The sequence below is a fragment of the Vulpes lagopus genome, chromosome 4 (assembly GCF_018345385.1).
Source record: "Vulpes lagopus strain Blue_001 chromosome 4, ASM1834538v1, whole genome shotgun sequence".
NCBI lineage: Eukaryota > Metazoa > Chordata > Mammalia > Carnivora > Canidae > Vulpes > Vulpes lagopus.
In genome coordinates, this window is record NC_054827.1 from 129,423,799 (window position 1) to 129,443,452 (window position 19,654).

The 19,654-nt window shown below is 45.5% G+C and overlaps 1 protein-coding gene across 3 annotated transcripts; it reads left to right on the forward strand.

The window, feature by feature from the left end:
• Positions 1-1,885: 1,885 nt before the first annotated feature.
• ZNF518B (zinc finger protein 518B) lies at positions 1,886-18,907 on the forward strand. Of its 3 annotated transcripts, none has more exons than XM_041752777.1 (2): positions 1,886-2,005; positions 12,272-18,907. In XM_041752777.1, exon 2 carries the CDS (start codon positions 12,476-12,478, stop codon positions 15,719-15,721), a length of 3,246 nt encoding a protein of 1,081 aa, XP_041608711.1. In that variant the 5' UTR covers positions 1,886-2,005; positions 12,272-12,475; the 3' UTR covers positions 15,722-18,907. The 3 variants fall into 3 exon arrangements, with proteins under 3 accessions (XP_041608711.1, XP_041608712.1, XP_041608713.1); XM_041752778.1 differs by lacking the exon at positions 1,886-2,005 and adding an exon at positions 2,213-2,479; XM_041752779.1 differs by lacking the exon at positions 1,886-2,005 and adding an exon at positions 5,551-10,345.
• The last annotated feature ends 747 nt before the right edge of the window (positions 18,908-19,654 follow it).

Sequence of the window (19,654 nt, forward strand, 5' to 3'; positions counted from 1 at the left end):
CCAGGGACTGTGCTAAGCCTTGACCTGATTTCTCTCCTTTCATGTTGACAATTGGCCTGTGAGCTAGGTCCTATTGTTCACTGAATTTTACATGAGAAGCTGAGGTTCAGACAAGCTAGGGAGCAGGCTCACAGCTGGGATTTATAACCAACTCTATCTAATTCCAGAAAAATTGCTCAGGAGAGCCAGAGGTACTCTTTCATCAATTCTGTGTGACCCAAGAGGACAGAATTGCAATGCCTGAGTCGATGTTACAAGCAGAAGCAACAATTCGGCTACATTTTAGGAAAAATTCTCTAACGCTTAGACTTCTGGTTCTCCAATGCTTACAATTAACAGCTTTTCCTGATTTAGCTCCTTCTGCCACTAGCAATCTCTAAGCAGTGCCCAGTTTGGATTCTCTGTGTTCTTCCCAAGCCCTCCTCGATCTTGGGGGGACAGAATTCTTTCTACATAAATGGGGTTTGTTTGTTTTTTCTGAGAAAAGGTCTGCTAGCTTGAATGAGCCATAGGAGATAGAGGACCAGGAGGCTCCCTTATGAGGAATCAAAGTCGGGCCTTGCAGCAAAGAGCAGGAGGAAGAACTGGCTGGTGGTGATCCTGGGGGGACAGAATTCTTTCTACATAAATGGGGTTTGTTTGTTTGTTCTGAGAAAAGGTCTGCTAGCTTGAATGAGCCATAGGAGATAGAGGACCAGGAGGCTCCCTTATGAGGAATCAAAGTCGGGCCTTGCAGCAAAGAGCAGGAGGAAGAACTGGCTGGTGGTGATCCATCTCTGGGTTGGCATTCTCTCGGCCCAGCTCTTGCTATTTCAGTGGCAGGCTGCCGGTGACTGACGGGGTCTTCCTGAACTCCCACTTCCCCGTGTTGAAGAACTGCCTCCAGCCCTGTAGCTCCTTCCTGCTTCTGGCCAACGTCCACACACCCTGACCTCTGGCCTACAACAGGAAGGTGTTGGAAACCAGCCGCGCTCCTTCCGGAGCTTTGAAATCAACCGTGGCTGTTATTCCTGGAGAAACTGCGCTTCTCGCCGTCGCTGCTCCCTGCCCACACCGTCCGCGTTCCTAGGGAGCACTTTTATTTTGGGGGGAGCAGCATCTGAGTCACTGATTATTGGGACCGGGCCTCTTTCTTTTCTAAGAAAGGGGGTCTATTCTAGACAATTTCTTTCCAGAAGATCAAAAGTGCTCCTGTGGGGGGGAAAAAAAGTGCTCTTGTGTTGGGAGTGGATCGTGGTTCCCAGAAAATGGTATTGGGAGCCCAAGGAGCAGAAAAAAAAAGAAAAAAGAAAAACCCTGGCATTAAATGAGCTCACACCATCTCCAGACTGTCCTAACCACCCACGCGGCAGATGAAGCTCTGTCTTCTGGTGTGGCCTTCCCCGCCTTTAGCAGCGCCAACTCTGAGCCTCGCAGAGGTCAGGGGGTCAGGGGGTTTCTTTGCCCAAGGTCCCGAAGCTAGGATGCAAGAGTCGGGATTCGAACGCGCCTCAAGGCCGTGTCATCCACTGCCGCTTTCGGAAGAGGAAGAACTGGAGGCTGGAGAGCCGAGCTCCCGCTCTCCGTCGCTGCTGGACTTCAAGCTCCTCGCGGGCAGGGAGCCGCCTTGCCCTCGGCCTGCACCCCGCGGGCGCTCCCGAGCGGTCCTCCTCCCGGGCGGCAATGGAAGCGGCTGCGTTCTCCTGCCGAGCCTGCGGCCGCCGCCTGCGCACGCCGTGGACGCGCCGGGCGGAGCGCGGGGCCCAGCACCCCGACCGCGGCGGGCCGGCTCCCCGGGCGGCGCGGAGACCCCGCGGGGCCGGGCGCAGCCTCGGGAATCCCGGGCGCCGGGCGCGCCGCAGCCGAGCCTGTGCGCCCACTGCGCACGCGCGTCGCCGGCCCGACTCCGCCCCCCCGAGTAGGGACCTACAGCGGGCGCGGCGGCGGCGGCGGCGGCGGAGGCGGCTGCGGCCGGCGGCCGGCGGTGTAGACGCCCCTACCCTGGGAGCCGGGCCCCGCCGGCCGGGTGAGTGGTTGAGCTGGGGGGGGTGGGGGGGTTCGCGCGCGGCGGGCGGGGGTGGGGGAGGGGGAGGGGGAGGGCCGGCGAGGCCGCGCCGGGGCGGGACGGGGCGGGCAGCCTCGGGCCGGGGCGGGGGGGGCGGTGCGGGCCGCGACCCCGTGTGCGGCTTGGCCGGCGGGCGTCGTGGCGCAGAGCGCCCGGGGCGGGCGGGGGTGCTGCGCGGGCCGGGGGCCGGGGCCGGGCGGGGTGCGGGGGCCGGGGCCGGGGCCGGGGGCGGGCCCTTTGTGCCGCCGCGACCCTCAGGCTGGCCTCCCGCGGCGGTGGCGGCGGCGGCGGCCCGAGTGCAGGCGCCCGCCCGGCCTCCTCCGCCCGCCCCCGGCGTTTTAAATGATGCGTCTCCTGCGAGGGTTCCTACCGGTCGGCTCCGAGCAGGAAGTGTCGTCAGGAGGCCATTTTTAAAGCCTCCTGCGGGCCTCGGAGGTAAGCGTTGACGTGTGCGGCCGCCCGCGGTGACCGGAGACCCCGCGGCCGCGCCCCGGCCCGCCCCGGCCCGCCCCGGCCCGCCCCGGCCCCGCCGCCCGCCTGCAGCCCGCGCCCCAGCGGCCTGGCCGCGCCGACAATAAACTTGAGAACCCGACTGGCATTGTCTTTCCTTGGGAGTTGGGCGGCGTGCGCCCGGCGTGGGCTTGCCCAGGACCTTGCGGAGAGCAGGGGGCCGGGGCCGGGGCCGGGGCCGCGGGAGGCCGCGGGGGCCGGTACGGCGGGGGCTTGCCTGCTCCGAGGCCCTGCAGGCTGCCCTTGCGGGACCGCCCCCATCTCAGCTGCCCCCCCCCCCTTTTTTTTTTATCTTGCGATCTGTGGGTTGTGTTGGGCAGCTTCAGGCCGGGTGCACGAGAGTGAATAATAGATTTCTTCACCGGAAAGGGAGACCAGCGGAGAGAGAGAACGAACAAGTACAGTCCTTCTAGGCAAGTGTACACCCCCCCCCCCCATTACAATAACCCTGACTTTAAAAACCAGGGCCGTGGACAAGTGGATCAGCCCGGCTGGCATTCAGTAAGTTGAAAAAAGCGAAATAGCACGCCCTCCTGTTTTTGGAGGTCCACACGGCTGCCCTGCAACGTGTTGCGGCCTTTCAGGATCATCTCTCTCTCTCTGAGTTTAGAATTGAAGTCACCCCGAGTGAGACAGCTGTGGTCTCCAGGAGTTTGCAGTGCTTTCCTAGAGGAACGGAGAGAGAATGGGAATGTATGTATGTGTCTTTATCTTTTCCCTGAGTCACCGATGCAAAGTTCAGCCCAGCCTGTGATGTGTGTACACAACGGGAGATACTGGCCAAGGGTTCTGGAAGCCCAGCAAATAGCCCTTTAGAAACCAGAACGCAAGTAGAATGTTTGGCTCCGTTAATTGTCTAAGGTCGACGTTCTCTCACCTAGGATGCACTTTTTAAAATTATTTTTTTTTTAATCTTGGATGTAATATAACCACGAAAAATAACCCTTCTGTATGTATCCGGTTTTGTTCTGCTGATAACATTCATTACAGATGCATTTTTGAAAACAAAGGAGGGCATTGTTTTATCGAGCCTCCTCCCTGATATGTCAAACTAATGTAGATTTTTAAGAATTCATTAATATCAATTTTTTTTTTTAAAGTCTTGATCTCCATTGCTGTTTTTGCCTTTAAGTAAGGGAATCTGGGGCAGTTTTCAGGCAAGAGGAAGAAGGAACATTTGGATGACTGTTGACACAAGGCTGACCTTTCTTTCATTCACTCATTCATTCATTCATTCCTTCAACCAATGTGTATGGAGTACCTCCTGTGCCAAGCCCCATGCTGTTGACTGTGATAAATGAGGTCCTCACAGAGAGGCTTCCCAGTCTTGATTGCTCTCAAGCTGCTCGGGGGTAGACTGCATTTTCTTTGTTTACATATGCCAACCCCGCCAATTGTAATTTCCAGAATCCATCCTTGGAGTGAAGGGTCCAGAGACTGTAATCCAGATGTTCTCATCATGGAGTGGGGGTGGTGAGGCAGCAGAATCCCTGGGAAGGATTGTAAACTGTATGCCTCAGCCCATCTCAGGAAAAGGGCAATCTGATTTATTAGTTCACCTGAGCCCTAGGAAGCCTTTTCTTCTTTTTTATTTTAAGCTCCTGTGTTACTTTGCAACACATCCCTGCTCAGAGAACGTCTTGGGGGCTCATTCTTATTTTCTAGAAGAAAAACCCTGGTGCAACCGAGACTGCACAGACTCAGGCCTTACATCCAAGTGCCTGGCTTCTGCTGCAGGGCATTTTGTGCAGTGCGTGGAAGCCTCACGGGGTGCTGGGTGTAGAAGCCTACGCCAGGGCCTACAGTTAGGAGGCCAGATGGGGCTTGGTGCCTGAGAAGACAAGACCTGAAAGAAGGAAGAGCCCTGGAACTTGCCACGCCTTTGACTCATCTGCAGCTCTACGGCACCAGGCAGGAAGTAAGAACAGTACTTGAGTGGCAGCAGATGCCGTGTCTTCAGTTCACAGTTTCACACAGTCTGGTAGCAGAAAGCAAAGAATTTAGATTAGACACCAGCGGATCAACTCCATGACCTGGGAAACGACACATAGCCTCTCCAGATTTGTTATCTTAGAAGAAGCAGATAATTGAAGGTACACTTTCAGGAGTATTGAGGTAACGTATGAAGGTGCGTCTACAGGCCCCAGGCACCCCTTCCACCTGACTTGGGTCGAGATGCTCCAAGATTGCCAAACACAGCCAGCCACTGAGAGCTTCCTGATCAGATCACCGGTACAGCACTTGCTGCCTCACTGAAACCACCCTTTTAGGACTGCTCTCCATCTCCCATTACACTCCTTAAAGACAGCAGCCCATAGCAAGTGTGGGGATAAACAGTCCTGGTTTGTGCTCATTGTTCTAGCGCCCTGCCAGGAACATTTACATTCCCAAGAATCTGTAAAGTGGTTACTTACACACTGTGGTAACAGAGAGTATCAGTGATGATATTTCCAAGGTCAAATGGCTAAGCAGGAGCAGGACCCAGAGTTGGCTTGCCCAGCACTCCACCCCCATCCAAGGCCACTGCCTTGCCCCCTCTCTAGCACCCTTGGCTGGGATGGGTATATAAAAGATTGCACAAGGATGTTCATAATATACTTGCCTTCCCCCTCACACTCCTTTGCGCCTGTTTTGTCAGGGGGTTAAGAACCTTGGCTGTACATGAGATTTACCTGGAAAGCTTTTAAAACCTCTGCACACACAGTGGGGCCCAGGCATCATTTTCAAAGCTCTCCAAGTAATCCTGATGTGCAGTAGGTTGACCATCCCAGGGACCTCCTTCAAAAATAAGTTTAACATCCTGGGCATATTATGACAAGTTGGTCACCCTAATGCAGCCAAGGTTAATAATCACTGGTGTAGTAAGATTTCTTCTGTGTTTGTGTTTTTTATTAAACTTTTAATCCATTTCATCTACAAATTTGGGTTTTAAGCCAAAAAGAAGGGGGGAGAATACAAAAATATGTGTCCTTTATTTTTGTCACTTTAGAGACCTGAAGTTCCTAGGTGTGTTCAGTAACACACAATTCTGTACTGTTGTTTGTAATACTACTTTGTTTTTACCTTGTGCTTTTTTTAATGCTAACAAAAGCATAATTTCCCCTTAACATTTTTTTTTTCCACCCAGAGAACTGTAAGTTTTATACTTTAAGAACTCTATCACTGGTCATATTCTTTCTTTTAAAAGGTCTTCTCTTAAACTGTTAAAAAGAAAATCTGTGTAATAACTTACTTTGCTTTCTGATATAGTCTCAGTTGAAGAGCTTTACAGTGTCAAGTGGGTCCCCAAATAACTCCTTTCTAGATGGGACTGGGGAGAAGATCCTGGCCCCCCAACCCCCTGAGGGCAGCCTGCTGTGAGTCCTTTATCTCATCAGGCTGATTTGTTAAGAGTTTCTGCTTTTCAGTTTGCCAGACTCTTCTACATTCAAAGGAGACTTGCAAAAATAGGTTTCTTTCTAACGGAACATATACTGCTTGCCAAACATAAGGTTACCTGCTGCCAGCATATACCTCGTCCTCATATCAGCATGTAAATTGGGCATCATTAGTCCCACTTTACAAGTGAGAAAACTCAAGCTCAGAGCAGGTTAATAAATTCAGAATTGCACAGCTCTTAATTCCAAAACCTAGGTTTTAAACATTGCTCTTGAAATTCCAAGTTCATTGTCCTTTCTACTCTTGCACTTTTCCCATAGAAAGCAGAGGAACCTGAACAGGGGCTTTCTTGTCCAGCCTTCTTGCCCCATTCTGTGACCCAAGTGATAATGTTTGGTTTCAGAAGGAAATCTAGAATCCCATAGGTGGTGTGTTTGTCTGCAACGTTTGGAAGTATTTCTCTGTCATTCAGGGGCCATCAATTTTCAGTTCAGTCGTTTTGAAGTGCAAAGTAGTTTGACAGAAAAGATCTTACTTAGCTGTTTTTCTTTTCTTAGAAGTATTTACCAATTCAGTTCAGTTCTGATTCTTTGCAATGGTTCTTGCTGAGTGAGGTACCAGTTTCTTTCTAAATGCCATTTTATCTGTGCAGTGTGAGCACTTCAAAGGCCTAATGTTGGGGTTGGGTTCTTTAACTCTGATCAGGTGTTACTTGTCTACATGCTGCTGGGCACTTTGAGGTAGAATGCTTTAAATTTTTGCTTGCTGGGAAACATTTTTTAGACCAGTCTTTGCTATGACTAAGTAGATAAAAAGGAACAGAAAAGAATTTTTGAGCACTGTGCCACAACCTGAGTGCTTTGCATATGTTACCTTGTTTGGCTCTCCTAATTACCTTCTAAGTCTGAAGATCATGAAGCCTGTTTCCTTGCCTGACAATGAGCAGAGAGAACCACTTGCCTAAGGACTCAACAAATAGAAATCAGAGTTTGAGCCACAAATCTTCCAGTTGCATTCCCTTTGCTCTTCGTGGGTCCTGCAGCTCCATCCCTGCCCTGGCACTGAATGTGGCAGGAGCCACGTGGGAGGATTTCTGGAGAGAGCTTCCTAAATATGCTTCTCCATCCAAAAATGATGCAAATTCTGGTGACTGAGTTTGGTGAGCTTCTCAACGAACAGAATCTTGATGACCCACGAATTACATGCATGTGATATAATTGGCCAGCCGCTGTTCACACTCACATCCAGCTTATAGACGTTCATGCACTCACAGGAATATTTCACGATTCACCTGAGCTTGGAGAGGAACAGGTAGTTCAGTAACTAGCCAGTACCTAACCTAAGTTGTAGTGAATACTGTCATATGTAGTTGAAGCATCTTTCCATGTTAGTCCTTTGCCACTAAGGCTAGGTGATGATCTTGCCCCAGAGATAAATTGTATTTTAGGCTATACAACCCAGGAAATGTAATTAAAATCATGAAGTGAATTTCAGTGTATATTCTGGAAAGAGCAGTTGCTAGGCAGGGAAGCAGCAAATATTTTAACCCCTTTGACTATGTCATTGGTATGATTTCTTTCTCCATTTACTTCATGAAAAGGGGGGGAAATTATATTTGTAACAGTTTAACACTGTATGTCATATTATCACATAATCCTCAGGACAAGCCTAGGACATAGGTACTATTAGTGTTGGTTTTACTGATGAGGATTCAGACATTTGGCCTCAGGTCATACACCTAGAAAGGGATGGCACTAGGTTTTAAATCCCTGTAATACAATTCTAGAATCTGTAGGTTTATGTCATATTGCTACTTATTTCTTTTCTAATTCTGTTGAGCACTTGGCATTTCCAGTATTTACAAGTCTGATACTTCCATCTTAATAAGAATTTGTACAATCCTCACAGTTTTTATAGGCTGCAGTGGCGCTGTCCTGGTGTCTGACAGACTCAAGTCTTTTTCTCCATAAGTCTCCATAATAAGCATAAGAAAAACCAGCAGCAGCGAATGCTGTACAGCCTTTTCCTCAGGAGGAGACAAGACTCAGTCTTGAGGAAACACTTGTGTCATACGGTGCACTTCTCTTTGGGGTGTGTCCGTCATCTTTGGCTGTTGCTGTAGATAAATCTGCATTAAAAAGCTCATGGTGTGCTGTGAAAAAACAGACAACTTAATAGTCATTGGACATTTTATTTATTGTGTCCAGGGCTAATAATACTAAGTATTTTCTGTGCTTTTGAGACTCTTCCTAAGGCACCCCCCCCCCCCCCCCCCACAAAAAAGTATGTTTCCAGTTCTAGGAGGTCAAATGCAGCGGTTTGGGAATAGAGGCATGAGTTTGAAAGGTAGGTAAACACCAAAACCGAAGTTAGCAGTTTGCTGAGTGCCCTCCCATGTCAGGGGCATACAAGGGCTTTTATCACCTCACATAAGCCTTGGTCATCAGCCCACTGGGCAGCAGTTTGCCAAGAGGACCCAACTCCCCAGGTGGTTGCACCTTCCATGAGCCAGACAGAGGGAGTGGGCCCTCGAGCGGGTCGCTCGGGTATGCCCACATGCAGTACCAGAAGCAAAGCCACCTTAGTTCTTCCCTGCCGGTCACTGCATCCATTGACCCCTGTCTTTGGATGTGCTCAGACCTTTTCCCCTAACAATTAGCCACACACGTTGCAAAGGCCAAAGAGAACTTGTTTGGAAGAAGCCTGATATCTTTGTCACCTGGACTGAAGGAAGTACCAGTGTAGAAATATTGTATTACTTTGAGAGTGGTTTAGAAGCCAGGAAGACACTTGTAAACAGGTGACCATAATTCAGATATGGCCTAGATGTCTTGCCTCGCATTAAACTGTATTTGCTAATCACAGCCTCGCATTTCCTACAGGCACTTGCTCCTAAGGATTCTTAATTCAGAATATCTGGTGAGATAGTTTTCTGGAAACACCTCTGATAGGACTACACTCCTTCACCACTGTAGCTGGCTTGCTTAATCCCCCTAGGGAACTTTCCTCCATCAGCATGCTCTCTACTTCTTGCCAAGTATGTGATCTTACCATCCAGTCTGCTGAGATTTTGAGTCTTCAGTTATTTAGGAGGAAAGACATCTCCCAAGTTTTAAGAGGACTTGGGAAAAAAAAATGGCAAAACTGCTTTCTATAAATTTTGAAGAACCCTGGAGGCCGGGAAAGGTGCTGGAAAACTAAAAATGCACAGTTGGAATCCTGTTTTGGGTGAGTCTTCAAATGAAGAAATCTCATCACAAGAGTCTTGAGAATTTCTTAGCGTTAATATGTGAGATGTTGAAGTAGTTGGTAAGCAGTTTGTACCAGGCAAGTAAGTTTCTTCTTTTCTCCCCTCTGTGCTCTCCCTTTTTCCTCCTGTCTTCTTCCCCCTCCCTCTCTCTGGTTAGTAGGATTACAGGGCTGATAGCAGATATAATATCAACTGGCATGCAGATCTTTGGAAGAGAGTTGAGAACCAGGGACTGAATGACAGAAAAGGTGTGTATTAATATAATGGTTTATGAAGAGGGATTATGTTTGTAGCTCCAGAATCAGTATATAAGAAAGTTACAAAATCACTAGTTTCATTTACATTTAAGGGCAAATTCTCAACAATGAGAACTACGTGAAAATAAAATTAGCTGCCTAAAAGGAGGCAGAAATTTTATGGCAATGTTAGACTGTCGGTTGCATGATCAACTGGTGAAGATGATTTTAAAAGATCAAAATGTTGCTGGAAGTTTTAACTAGCGATTTCTAATCCTGGCTTTTACCAAAACTACAGTGAGTGCTTTTATAAACCACAGATCTCTACCTCTTCCCCTGCCTCATCAGGATTTAGACTCACTAGCTCAGGGGTGAGTCCAGAATTGTCTGTCTCACCTGTGATGCTGAGGCTCCTCCATGTTTGGGAACCACTGGGCCAATTCCCCTTTAGAGTCTTCTTCGCCTGTGGGTCCTTGGAGCCAGCCTTCTCTTGGGTTCTGGTCACAGATATTTCTCCCTTTGTTTTAATGGGATGAAATTGCCCACATGACCACATTGTTGGCAGTAGCATTCCTGGATGGTAGGAAGACTGATTTCAGAGGTCGGCTCTGGGAGACTGGGCTTGGAAATCACATAGATGAACAAGCAGATGAGAACAGGTGGCTCGCTTGAGATTACCTGAGTAGTTGCAGGTTATGCTTCTAGAAGTTCTGGTACTAATAGTGTCACTGGAGTCTCTCCCTTCACTAGATCCAGTTTATACCTGGAAAATGAAATGCATGTGAGTTTTATGAGTGAATCTTGAAACTTCTACCTGTCGTATATACCAGGAGTGCAAAATGGAAGTTCTTGTCTTTGCCCATGCTTATCAGTTTGCCAGCTGGAAGCACCCACGTGTCCTGCCCTCTTCACAGTCCCCTTGTATCGGTATGTGTTTGAACGCTAAGGGCAGAGGTAGCGTTTTGCAACTCCACGGGGCCTCTGCCCACTTGGTGTCTAAATATACATACATGCTTGGAGTGGGGCACGTCTGATCAAGTCCTGGGTGCCACCAGGATTCAACAGCATACTGGGAATTGCTTTTGAAAGGAGACCGCTATCTTTTGCAAAAGCAAAATAGGGAGAGACAACACTGCCAAATAAAAAGCATGTTGTCAAACATAGTGTGTTCTTATGGTGCTTTCCAAAAATGCTTTTACAGGGCAGCTTTTAGTTTGGATCTGAATATGCAATAATTATTTCTCTTGACCCTACAGTAGGACCTTCTGCTCCCCCAGGTTGGCCCTTCAGACTTATTTTGCATGGCTCTTGGCCTGTGATCAGTGTGCCAGAAGAAAGCTGCTAATTCCACCTCCTGTTGCTACTCATCATCGGTCAGACACTGGGTACCTCTGTGTGCCTCTTGACACTTAAAGAACCACTTTAAAACTTCAGAAGTGTTCTTTTCTACCCTTGAGTGTTTTAGTCATCGTGGCAGCGCCATGAGAGAGGTTGGATAAGTGTCCTTCCTTCTCATTAATAGATGAAAAAAAATGAGGCTCAAGGCTTCAGTAGTTTTTATAAGGTCATAAAAGAAAGGTTTTTTTAGTAGATCCCCAGCTAGAATGTTTTTTTGTTTGGCTTATGGGTCTTGTATATTCTGAAAAAAGAACTTGTACTTAAAGATAATCATTTTTATAGGAGTATCAGTGTTACACATACTATGGCATTTGCTGTAGGGACATTTCTGCTTCTGCCACCACGGCCCAGGCTGCCCCCCCACCCTCACCTCAATCCCCCACACTCTTCATTCCACCCACAGATGCTTGTCTGTGCAGCAGTTAGAGGCTCTGTTGGGATATAAATCACATCAGGCCATGTCACTGCTCTAGTCTCCCCTGGTTATCTTTCTCAGGTACAGGAAAAGTCACGTCCTTATGACTCTGTGCTGGAGCTTTCCTTAACCAGTGCCCCCACTGACTCTGATCATACCAACTGCTCTTTCATTTATCTCCTCTCCTTGCTGACTGTCCTCTGTTCTCAGCCTCCTTGCCATTCCTCAGTTGGTCCAGGCCCACATCCCACAGACCTTTGCCTTCTTTGCCTGAAATTCCCTTCTCCCAGACAACTACAGTACTCACTCCCTGCTGCCCTGAGGTCTCTGCTCAAATAAATGTCAGCTTAACTGGAGTCTTTCCTGACTCTCCACACCTCTATATGCCAGCTCTGCAACCTCATCACTTAACTGGGTTTTGCTAACTGCCCTGCACTACTCAGAACACTGCCTGACACATAATAGATGCTCAATAAAATCTTGAAGGAATCAGTATTTGTCTACCTAATATTGCCAGTGTATTATTGACTTCTTACATTTGTGAAAGTAAATGTAGCATAGAGAGAGCTGGGATTCCAAGCTGCTAATTAACAAATGACACCTGAGCCCCAGCCCTAGCTTTCTCCATGACCTGATAATTTGTATGTTTAAAAACTGAAATAGTATTCTCCTGTACAGGTATAATATGATTTTATACCTATGAAATTGTTGGGATGTTCTCCATGACACCTAAAAATAACTCACTTATTAAGGACTGTTCTGAGTGACAGCTGTGATTTCCTTGTTCCTGGCCTATCTACTTATGGTTGGTCTAAAGAGATGAGTTCTTAGAGGGCTGAATTTAAAAATATCTTCCATTTAGGCTTATTTGCCCCTTCTGTGGTACTACGTTTTACTGTCAGTATATGTTTAAGAAAATATGTGAAGGTTTAGCATGAAATATAAAGATCATTGAGATACAGGATAAGTTTGGAAATAGCTTAACTAAACCTTAAGTTCACGTATTAATCATGCTTTCTGATGTCTTTTTTTCCCTTTAGTGTTGCCCGGAATATCAGAGAATTGGGAACAATTGTATTTTGGGATCATACACCTACTGTGGTGGTTTATAAGCAAGGATAACTGACTATGCCCGCCCAGGAAGTCACTGCTTCTCTGCCAATCAGGAAGTTAAATGAAGGATGGCCCCGAAGGATTTTATCCTGTGAAGTCTTCCTGGATTTTTTGGCTTTCCCTTTTTAGAAATGCAAATAAAGAAGATGAAGGATCTTGGACGGCAGTTATATACCACTCAAGTGAACAACAGACATAATTCCTTAACCATGTCACCCAAACAGCCTACTGCTAATAGAGCAACTCGACCAGATAGACAAGAAGCGCAGGCTCTTTTGTGTCAAGGCTCAGAGGCAGAGGCTGCCATGATGACTGTTGCTACATGTGTGAAGTGCAAAAGTGTTCACAAAATCCCGCTTCAAGATTTGAAAAAGGGTACCGGGCCAAGCCAAAAGGAAGACAAATACATTTGCTTCAAATGCAACCTAGGTGTGGCTGCTCCCCATTTTCATTATGTGAACAGCAATCCCAATGCTACTGCTGTAGGAAATAAAGCCGAAGCCATCTCAAGTTCCGTCAATAACAAATTTAAGGTAAGGAACTTTAAGCCAGGCAAATACTATTGTGATAAATGTCGATTTTCCACAAAGGACCCTCTGCAATACAAGAAGCACACACTTCAACATGAAGAGATTAAATTCATCTGTTCTCACTGCAACTATGTTTCTTACACAAAAGGGGAGTTCCAGAGGCACCTGGTAAAACACACAGGCGTATTCCCTTATCAGTGTGAGTACTGCGACTATGGTGCTATTAGGAATGACTACATTGTCAAACACAGGCGGAGAGTACATGAGAGGGTGGGGGGAAAGCGGCTGCCCAAAACTGTTGCCAAACTGGAGCCGAAAAGAGTCAGCACATCCAAGCAAAACACAGAGCTTTTCAAAGCTCCCAATCCAAGGACTACATTTCAAAATAAGTCATCAGATCAACTCTCAAGGTTCTCTCTCCATACGAATAAAGACAAAATGCACAGTATCATGTTGTTGCCTGAATCAAAGGAATACCAAAAAGATGTAGTATGTGTTCCAAATAAAGTGACCTTGTTGGAGCCAAACGAAGGCAGTCTGTTTGAGAACAAAAGTGTGGAGGTGGAAGTGCTGTCTCCAGCAAAAGAGCCTGTCCAGCCGGGAATGCCGTTAACTGTGGTGGCACCAGCAGAACTCGTCGTTCCTGCAAACTGCTTAGCCCAGTTGATAGATGTGAAGGTTGTCAATGGGACCCAGCAGCTGGTCCTGAAATTGTTTCCTCTGGAAGAAAGTAACCGCCCTGACGCTGGTGGGGGCGAGGGGGGCAATTCTGAGCATATGGCTAGAGAGAAGCGTTTAGTTGAACCAGAAAAAATGGTTTCTGCAGGCCAAACAAAGTCACTGGCAATTGAAGGGAATGTTGGAAAACTGGCAGGCATTGATAATCTTCAGTCGTCAGTTCAGAAACAACTTAAAAATGTGAAGTGGGTCAGGTCTTATGATTTTTTCATGTCCAATTCTAGTGTGCACGACCGTGGAGAATCCCTCCTCAACCCAGATACAGTTGAGGATTTCCCAAAAAAAAGCAGTATGTACCCACACAGACCGGCTTTTCCTTCTCTCTCCTTAAAAGGTCATTCTCCAGCATCTCTAGTAAAAAACAGTATTTTCCACAGTCTTGGAGCTGCATCAAATCCCTTTCCATATAAAGCTGCTGTTTCTTTTGCTGAAGATGGAAGGAACTTACACGGTGACTTGCAGCAGTTGCTTCCCCTAGCTGCATCACCTACAACCATGTCCTTCTCTGGAGAAAAGGGCTCATTGCCTGTAAGTACAAATAACTTGGAATCTAGAAATGAGATCAGTGTTCCTATAAAAATGGTTCCCTCTCATCGGAAGCTGAAAGACAAGCAGATGGAGGAACACAAGGCAGTTTCAAATACAAGCCAGATTTCCTCTCAACATAAAAGCGAGTATTTACACATAAATATGCCAGGAGAAGATAGAATCAGGTCTCAGCCACCCAGGGAGGAGCCTTTGGAATTAAAGAATCCTGAAAGGACTAAAGACTCTTTTGATGGTCCAGTCATCTCATCAGTATTTTCTCTGAGCTCTGGGTCTGAAAATGTCCCTGAGGGTGTTAAGTGGAATAGTTCAACATCCAAAATAAAGTCAATTGAACTCTTGCGCAGAAAGATAGCTCAATTAATTGAATCCTGTGGTAAGCCATCATCTTTGTCTGCAAATAATGCACATCGCCGTTCTGCAGGGCAGACGTCGAAGGAAACTTCAAAAGCTGCTCCTGAAGGTATCCACGAAATTAACGTATCATTTACTGGCACTGGCTATTCCACAGGCAAGCTCCCAAAACCTCAGGATGATGGTAGTATTAATGGACAGCTGACTCATCAGCAAATATGTCCACAGTTTATAGAAGGCAGCAATGGGAATACTGAACGGGTAACCAGGAAGGCCCATGTTGCTACTCCAGTATTGATCCCCAAAGGGGCTGTATTGAGGGTTCTTAATTCTTCTGAGGATGCACACATTATAGAAGCCACGTGTGAAGCACCTGTCAGCATACCTTGCAGTGAGACACAGTTAATAAAACCCATTCCGTTATGCCCAGTGAGACAGACAGACTCAGACTTACAGTCTTTGACAAGTGAAAGTGGGCCAATAGATATGTCTCAAAATTTTGATATACCTCTTCGGCCAAAACCAAGAAAAGAGAGTTCTATTTGTAGCACCATGCCTAAAAAAACTGGCCCCCTGCACAGTCAGCAAGGAAGCAGTGAACTGAGTAAGCAAGGGAAACTGCTTTCCAGAAGTCTTCCTATCAGTAAAAATAAAACCAAACAAGTGAACTCATCCAAGAAGAAAAGTAAAATCCAGGCTGATCCCAGCCGCTATCTCAAGGATCCTTCAATTTTCCAGGTTGCAAGACAACTTCGACTGGTAGCTGTTAAACCAGATCAATTGATTAAATGCCCACGTCGGAACCAGCCTGTCATCGTATTAAACCATCCTGATGTTGACTCTCCAGAAGTGACCAATGTGATGAAGGTAATAAACAAGTACAAAGGCAACGTTCTCAAAGTCGTCTTGTCAGAGAGGACTAGGTGTCAGCTAGGCATCAGACGGCATCATGTTCGCCTGACATACCAGAATGTGGAGGAGGCCAATCAGATAAAAAGGCAAATGATGTTGAAAATGAAACTTAAAAAAGTTCATAAAAACAACTACCAGGTGGTGGATTCTTTGCCTGATGACTCATCACAGTGTATATTTAAATGCTGGTTTTGTGGGCGGCTGTATGAAGACCAGGAAGAGTGGATGAGTCATGGCCAACGGCATTTGATAGAGGCAACTAGAGATTGGGATGTTCTTTCTTCCAAGGGCAAATAAGTAAAAAATGGTTTTTGAACCAAATTATTTTCTTACTTTTAGTTTATTCTAGTTTGTTTTTTCCCCTTCCTCCCTGACTCAGTAGGAGAAATATAGATTGTAGAAATGGGAGGATCATTCATTCTTCAGAAACCTTGTAGGAATGTTGAGAGCCAGGAGTCTTAACCGGAGATAAGTGACCAGACCTTGGAAGCTAGTTGAAGCCCCTGAAATCGTACGCACAAATCTATGTATACGTGTTTTTCTGGAGAGAAGTGAAACTTCCAGATTTCCAGTGGGATCTGAGACTTTTCTTTGTTTAGCACCCCTTTTTTCTGAGTAGTTACATATTTGTTGTGATCTATTCAGAGGGACAAGTTTAGTGTTTTACATATTGCTCTTTATACAAAATGCTACTGAGGAATTAAACCCGTATCTTGGTGTGCACATCCATTTTTTTTCTGCATTAACTTATGTGCTGAATATTTGGTACATAATGGAAATTATACCTTCTACTTTGTTATCTTAAATTTGGTTATAGAAAAGTGGCTCTTTTAAATTCCTCACCCACTCTGCAGTACTCAGAAGTGTCTGTAGCACAGAGCATTGTGCTTCCCTTGGCCATTTTGAAGAATGATTCTGAGGGTTTGCCTGAATTTATTACGTCAACAGTAGATGTTAGGGGAGGAAAGAAACATTTTCAAACCTTTACTTTCTTTTTAAATGTCTTGATTTATGACAGTTGGGGAGGGAACGTGCCTTTAAAAAAAAAAAGGAATGGTCACAGATAGAAAATAAAATTAAGGCCACCCTCACGAACATAAAGTAACCCAATTTAAAATGTGAATCAATAGGCTTCTTACAACATAGATAAAGTTCAAGGCAGGACTGTGAAGGGAGTTATGACTTTAATGTAGCCATTAGTTTTCATTTGAGAACCCATGCACAGACCATGGGCAAAGGCTGCACGTGCTTTCTCCACCACTTAGGGATCCAGGATGTTGCCTCCAACCTAGCTCGTAGCCTGCTCTCCCTCTACCAGTTTTCCGAACAGGTTCTCCTTTGGAGTGAGACATTTCCCTACTCACCTCCTGTCCCCTTCATTTTGTGCCTCTGAGGCACCTTAAGGCTTTCCCTCATGGAAATACTAAAGCAAGAACCAACAAAATAGAAACATCCCACTATCTTTTGTGGAGGTTATAGAAACACTACTCCTGGTTTTCACTGATAATCACAGTACACTTCTAATTTACTTTCACCTTCACAGTCTGTTCTCCCTCTCACTCACCTTTCCTGGGTAGTAACTCGTGAACACCTCCCCTCTCCACCATCAGATGCTGGGACCATGGCTGGTCCACACAGCACCTTTGTGTGCATTAGGAAAAACTCCCTTTGCACCTTCACCACCTGTTGGGCAGATAGGTGGCCAGGCACAGGGAGCTCAGGCTGGATTTCATCCTCACCAACCCACCTGCCAGGCACCAACCGTCTCAGAACACACAGGCACGGCTACAGGGCAGCCCCCAACTCTGCATTTTCCTCCCTTTAAGACTGCTCCTTCCTTAGGCAGTTTGTTAGTGCGGTGAATGAAACTGGGAGCCAATATATCTGAAAAAGACTTGAGTGAGATTTTCATGTTGGTTAGTTGGAACTTTGATTTTTTTTTTTTTTTACATGTGTGAAAGTCAAACTATCTTCTGATAGGTGGAGTTATAATTCTTTGTAGTTGGTTCTCAAGATAATCAACATTTCTTATGTTTAACTGAATACATGATCATTAAGTTGGTTAATTGGTTTTTATTGGAATTTAAAACTTGGGTTTTTTATATGTGTATATATGTTTATATGTGTGTGTGGGTACACATATAAATATTTTTTACCATATGAAAACAGCTAATTTTCTGATTTCCTATTTTATAATGAAATTATGTGGGCTGGAAAAATATAAGACACTTTATATTCTAGAAATTATTTTGGAAGCACATTTTTATAATGGTATGGTCTCATTTTTAGAAAATGAAAGCACAAGTAAATGACGAGTCTGATTTATATGAACAAACAGGAGTAGGAATCCCTGAGGATCATTTCATTGCAGTATTTCATCCCCATGCATTTCTAGTTGGTGTTTTTTGGGAAATGGATCCTATGTACCACTTCACCACATAGAGGAGAGTGCTCTCAGATGAACCATGTGTGGATATGTACCCTCCCGGCATGATAGAAGGCTCCTAAGTTAACAGAAGAAAAGGCTGTGATTTTTTTTTTTTTTTTCTCCTATACCTCACTGCTTAGTAGCATCTTTCTTGAGAGGCTAGAGCATGACCTTTCAGGAAAGATGACTATGAATCAGGTCAGAGTGTTAAGTGTCAACATGAATATTTATACTTTGTAGCATCAACCGTTTTTCAAGTATTACCTAAAATTCAGCTTACATACTTTATGGACCTAAATTTTATGAATAGACCATGTAGATAAGCTTTTTGAGGATTTCCTGAGCTACAATACTTTTTGAGGAATTAAGAAGGCTCCTGAAAGTCATAAAAAACGAGAAAGCAAAACATGTCTGTCCTCCCTATATGAAGAACTTTAGGAAATAGCTTAACGTGTAGGTAAATGTCATAAAACATTTCTAATGAACGAGGTAGGGGTAGAATTGTGTTGAGTATTTATGTACTCCCACCTTGATTTTGAAGGACCTGTGCTCATGAAATTTTATTAATAATATTTACTAATAGAATTTTAAACTTAGAGTTTTTTACTTTTGGGGGTCAGAAATGATATGATCTTATAGTTATGACAGAATGAAAATTTTTAAAAAGATTCATAGTCTCATAGATCATATTTTACTCAAATTTTTATCCCCTGCCCAAAATATTTCGTGAGCCCCACTCTGGGCCAAATGCTGTTTATTAAACTACACTGAACACAATATATTAACCCTCAAAAGTTCCGTCCCTCTTTCTTCACAACCTATTAAATAAACCATCCCAGGAAACAAAAATGTGATGTTGCTTGGCCTTTGGAATAATTTTTGAACCTGTACATGTCAATATGAGCAGAAAACAAAACATTGCATAACATGTCTGAAGCATTAGTGTAAGTCCTGTGTTAACAGTTTATGTGTCTGCTGCTCTGGTTTTGAAACACGTTTGTATATAGATCTAGAAGTTGGCGTAAATTTTGTTAAATAAAGCAACTGTAAAACGTTCTCTGCCCTTTCATTTCAGTGATAAGAGGGCTTTTTATTACATAGCCTATCTTGTGGGATACATTTCTGATATGTAAAGGCAGCCATCTGTACAGCACAGGTGCTCTGAATTCCATCCGGGTATATGTTGAGTTAGATGTACTGCTGGTTAACCATGCATGCTCTGAAATGGACCAGGTCATTTTGCTTCGTTTTGTTTTGTCTTTGTCTTAAATTCACAAGAGATGCTGGTTTAGGCAGCAGTAACAGTTTTCATCCCATGGTCCATGGCCTCATCGGAGATGATAATGTGGCCACTGAACCTGGCCTCTCAGCTGGGAGGGGATTGGAACAACAGAGCTCCCAAGGGGTTGATAAGCCTGCTGGACCACAGGAGCAGCTGCACTGCTGATGCCATCTTCCCAAACATCCTCGCATCTGACTCCACGCATACTAGAGAGGAAAGACGAGAATATTTGGAGGGGGCGCTTGGTTCATCATTCCAAGGAGCCAAAAAAAGAAAAGAAACGGACTTGAGTTTTGGCAGACCCTGAAGAAAACCTAGAGATGTGAGTTGGCGTAAATTCAGCAATTTGCGGTTTCAATTTATTAGCTGAGAGGAGTCATCCTGCATCCTATAGTTCTGGTCCAGTAAATTGTCATCTTTGGTTGTTTAGAAGGAAGTGGAAATCAAATAAGGCAGTGGAAGCCTCAAGGGAGGTTCAAATTGGGTGTGGACTACCAGAGGTGGCTGCGGTATGCACAGA